Source organism: Copadichromis virginalis, linkage group LG2, assembly GCF_057382275.1.
Source record: "Copadichromis virginalis isolate Kocher_CV1m ecotype Utaka linkage group LG2, C_Virginalis_male_GT1.1, whole genome shotgun sequence".
Taxonomy (NCBI): Eukaryota; Metazoa; Chordata; class Actinopteri; order Cichliformes; family Cichlidae; genus Copadichromis; species Copadichromis virginalis.
The window spans coordinates 10150460-10155471 of NC_140619.1; the positions used below are offsets into that span (position 1 = coordinate 10150460).

General features: G+C 42.9%; 1 protein-coding gene across 1 annotated transcript; it reads left to right on the forward strand.

Annotated features, from left to right (window-relative positions):
* Positions 1-1668: 1668 nt before the first annotated feature.
* On the forward strand, positions 1669-4800 carry LOC146716992 (TBC1 domain family member 2A-like). The gene is made up of 5 exons (XM_085470698.1): positions 1669-3045; positions 3133-3253; positions 3338-3523; positions 4148-4269; positions 4599-4800. Exons 1-5 carry the CDS (start codon positions 2702-2704, stop codon positions 4798-4800), a joined length of 975 nt encoding a protein of 324 aa, XP_085326824.1. The 5' UTR covers positions 1669-2701.
* Positions 4801-5012: the final 212 nt, after the last annotated feature.

Consider the following 5012-nt stretch of genomic DNA (forward strand, 5'->3'; position numbering starts at 1 on the left):
CAAAACCCCGCTGACCATTGTGTTTACACAAAAATGACAGAAAATAAGAAGGTGATTCTGATTGTATGGGTAGATGACCTGATCATTGCTGCTAGTGATGAAAGTGAACTAACTGTTGTGAAGAAAATGCTTGCAGCAAAATTCAAAATGAAGGATTTGGGTAAACTGAGACATTTCATTGGTATAGATTTTGACCAGAGTGATAACTGTGTAAAAATGTCACAAAAACAATATGTGGAAAAAATACTTGAAAGATTCAACATGCAGGATTGTAAAGAAAGACAGACACCTTGTGAGCAAAAACTGAACTATGCTGATGATGCAGAAAAGATGAGTGATGTCAAAAGGTACAGAGAGGCAGTTGGTAGTCTGATCTATTTGGCTACATGCACAAGACTGGACTTGAGTTTTATAGTCAGTAAACTTTCACAGTACTTTACTGAGCCAACTGAAGACAAATGGACTACAGTAAAACATGTACTGAGTAGGGCTGGGCCATGTTAGGCAACAATAGGAAAATGAAATATCGCGATAGAATATGAGTAAAACGCGCATGCGCAGTGCCCTTGTTTTCATACGCACATGGCCGATTGTTGAGTGAAACAGATGAACCAGAATTGGTTTGTAAAAATGGTGCAACTTCAGTGATGTGGAACTGGTTTGGTGTTTGTCCGTCAGATACACGACAAAGCACATTTTTTTGCAGAACATGCAAGCGGCCGTCGTTATTGTCGTATTTGTCGGAGTAAGATGCTCTTAAATCTGGGAGTAATCTGGGTCCTAAACTCCTTAATTCTTCAGTTCAAACGAACACTGCAGCATCACTGAGCGTTAAAAACTGTCTAAATTCTTTCATCTTTAATAAAACGATCAGCATTGCTGCTTTACCAGGTGTAACTATGAAGTTTAACTTCCAGGCATCCATTAAAACAAAATGTATTACATTTAACAGAGTTAGAAGTTAGCGGGAAGCTAGCGGAAGTTAGCTCGCTAGTTACCTAAGCATGATATTGCATGTTCTGACTGAGAGATTTCTGAAAAAAATCAAACGTACAGCTCTGCTATCACTTCCAACATAAATGAAGACAGGAAACTAAACAGCAGTGACGTTTGTAGGGTTACTGAAGTTGGGCTAGCTGGTATATAATGATGTGCTACGTAATCGCTAGCGACACAGCTATGTTAGCATAACATAAACAGGGAAGCTGGAGGACGAACACTAACACTTTTCCACTTATAAAAGTTAACGTTAAGGTTCCTCATGGTTAGAGACAAATGCAATCGCATGGCAGGGTGCTGTAAACAGACCAAACTTCAGTCAGGAGAACAACTGAGATAATCCATCCACAATACGAGGTTAGTCATTAATATACTGCAACAACATGGGAATAGAGCAGCTGCCAGAGAATTCAACATTAATGAATCAATGGTACAGAAGTGGAGGAAGCAAGAAGAATGAGTTTAATAAAGTTAGATTTATCTGACTGCTTTGTTTCGCTTGATGTGCCTTATAATCCCGTGCACCTTATGGTCCGAAAAATACGTATTGCATACTGCAGTTTAATTTTGCAAAGCACCTCTTTTTAACTTAAGTGGATATTATATATGGTTATGCTCAGGATATGTCAGCCCATTTCTACTGGAAAGGCCTTTTGATTAAACTTTCAGCAAGGAATTTGTATTTGCACTGTTACATTTTTATAAAGCTTTAATGTACATAAAAACCAGCTTCTTATTTAAGTGAAAATAAATGGAAGGTTTTCTTTTTGCGCTAGTAATGTTGTGGAGTTGTATTTTGTCTCGCATCAATTATATCGTCAGTTATATCGTTATCGCAAATTTTCAAATATATATCGTGATAAATATTTTTGGCCATATCGCCCTGCTCTAGTACTGAGGTATCTGAAAGGGACAACCGAGAAAGAACTGTGTTACAGGAAATGTGACAACAAAGAACTGAGGTTGTGGGCATACAGCGATGCTGATTGGGCAGCTGATGTAACAGACAGACGGAGTACAACTGGTTATTGCATAAGCTTGTCTGTAGATGGTCCTTTAATCTCATGGAAAACCAAAAGACAACCTACTGTTGCATTATCTACCTGTGAAGCGGAGTACATGGCTTTAGCTGCGACCCTACAAGAAGTTTTGTACCTAATGCAACTGTTACAAGGTATTGATGGACAAAAATATGCACCGCCAAAAGTTCATGAAGATAATCAGGGTGCAATTGCGTTGGCGAAGAATCCTGTGACGAGACAGAGATGTAAACATGTTGACATAAAGTACAACTTTGTGAGATCAACTGTGAGTGCAGGAAAAATAACTCTGGATTATTGTTCAACAGAAGAGATGGTTGCAGATGTAATGACAAAGCCTGCAACAAAAGTTAAGCTGTTCAAGTTTGAGAAGTTTATGTTTGGGCATTAACATGGTATACGAACATGTATACAGTACTGAGGAAGAAACCTTTTGTTTGTTGTTTTTTTTGTTTACTTAAGAGCATCATAATATGAGAGCAAGTGGGGGTGTTGAAATAAGAAGAGAAAATGCTCTCAATTATGGAGACAGTCAAATGGTTTATTTATGTTTGATGTGTGCTTTACATTTGTGTGGCTGTTAATAAAGTTAGCGCGCTCTAGGGGGCGTATGCGTTCATCAAAAAATGGCCGAAGGCTGATGTGTGATTATTCCTCCCAAAATGTCGTTGATGAAGTTAGCTATGCACGTTAGATTTTACTGCGCATTTTCATACCTCTGCCAACAGAGTGCTTTATCCGCACCTGAGCACAGGTGGCTCCTCCTCCTTCCTGTTGGGAATGCTGGCGAGCACTCAGTAATCCTGTTCTGTTTCCAGCTGTGTGAGAAGAGTCGGACAGCTCCTAATCCTGCCTCCAGGCAGGTCCAGCTGGACCTTCACCGAACCCTGACGACCAATCAGCACTTCTCCTCGCCGTCCAGCCCCGCCCTCCAGCAGCTCCGCCGCATCCTTCTGGCCTTCTCCGGGCATAACCCTGCCATTGGCTACTGCCAGGTACTCAACAGGTCAGAACAAAAGTATAAATTTTATATCTGAGTTCTTATGTGGACCCGCCTTCCAGGCAGAACCTCACCTTCCATCAATGTCCACAGGTTAGCGGCCCTCGCTCTGCTGGTCCTCCAAAGTGACGAAGACGCCTTCTGGTGTCTGGTGGCAGTGGTGGAAGCCATCATGCCTCAGGACTACTACACCAAGAATCTGGTGGCCTCTCAGGTCAGCAGACACACTCACCTGCTTGCCTGCTGTGATCTGTTTTAGTGATCAGTGAGGCTGATCTCTGTGAGTCTTTGTGCTCAGGCGGACCAGCGCGTGCTGAAGGACTTCATGGCGGAGAAGCTTCCTCGCCTGGCATCTCACTTTGAGGATCACAACATTGACGTCTCTCTGGTCACCTTCAACTGGTTCCTGGTGGTTTTTGTGGAGAGTCTGCCCAGCGACATCCTGATGCCTCTGTGGGACGCCTTCCTGTATGAGGGTACCAAGGTACCATACACCCGAACACACCATGACAGAAATGCAGACAACACTTGAATGCACCACAGTAGTGTCCATGGAAACAAAAATGATTTTGTTTTCACCTTTAGATGTCTTTATTTACATTTTAGGAGTAATAAGACATTGTTTACTAAGCATGGGGAACTGTCATGTGACATGAAATAGGAGTGGGAAAGCAGATCATTCTAGTAACGACCTCACAGTCTACCACAAGCAGCGTAAATCCAGACGATGAGCGGGACAATGGCTTTGGGCTTGTTTCTGCAATGTGACAAATGCAGCACAGCTTTTACATCGTTTGTCTCAGGAAATAAAATCACAGTTCAGACACAGAAATATATACCACACAGGGATAAATGCTGACAACAGCTTCAGCCACGTAGATCCAACCCAAAAGTTTAATTTAAACTTAAAGCTCAACTACCAAGTAAGTTAATATTATCTGGCAACTGAGGAACCAAGTGGCTTATTGGAAATCGATCAGAGCTGTAATGAGTAAAGGGCCCAACTGCACCACAACTGAAAGAGTAATTTTATGACTCACCTCCTCAAAGTTTCCAATTAATTGTGTGGCGTGAGTGTCCTGTTATGAAATGCGTGTCTGTGCTGCAGGTGATCTTCAGATACACTCTGGCTCTGTTCAAATACAAAGAGGACGACATCCTGAAGATTCACGACAGCGTGGAGATCTACCAGTATCTACGCTTCTTCACAAAGACCGTCTCCAATGCCAGGTACGCACTCGCCTCCACCCGCCTTAATCTACGAGCTGTTACACTCTCAGAAGTGTAGTGGATGTAGCTGTTGAATCTTTGAGCTTCAAACCCTTTTTACTGAAATTTTGTGAGAAGTTTAAATTTCCCTGATCACAGTAACAACGATTTAAAGATTTTTAAGTATCTGCAGCTCTCGGATACATGTGGTCCAGTCAGTCCAGTATTTCCTGCTCAAACTGCAGTACCTGAAGTATCAAGCAGCATAAAACAGAAACACTCAAGCTGATCAGTTTCCAGTTCCTCTGTGTTGGTGATCGAGTCCTTTCCACCTGCGTGTGTCCATGCAGGAAGCTGACCAGCATCGCCTTCAACGACATGAACCCATTCCCCAGCCGGCTGCTGAGGAACCGGCGAGTGCTCCACCTGGAGCGCCTGCAGGCGGAGCTGCGTGAGCTGGAGGAGCAGCACAAGGAGGTCATCACCGAGAGCATCGTACGGAAAGACAAAGAGCTCGACGTCATGGTGAGCGAGGACGACGAGGACCTCTGATCACACGGGACGCTTCAGCTGCTCACTTCGAGACGACGATGAGTTTTCCATGAGTTCAAGAGAATTTCACTAAACCGGCTGTTAACTGGTTTCCTTCACACTAAACACAGGATTGTGTCAGGTTCACCATCTCTACTAACACTACAAGGAAACAGACGCATACAGATTTAACTGCATCACATCTCTGAAACAAGCTTGCAGTAAACAAATGT

Bases quoted from the DNA above. Each gene is read 5' to 3' on its own strand.
- LOC146716992 (XM_085470698.1), top strand. From the start codon at position 2,702: ATGTCGTTGATGAAGTTAGCTATGCACGTTAGATTTTACTGCGCATTT. The intron at 3,046-3,132 runs GTCAGAACAAAA...CAATGTCCACAG, and splicing joins TACTGCCAGGTACTCAACAG to GTTAGCGGCCCTCGCTCTGC. The intron at 4,270-4,598 runs GTACGCACTCGC...GTGTCCATGCAG, and splicing joins AAGACCGTCTCCAATGCCAG to GAAGCTGACCAGCATCGCCT.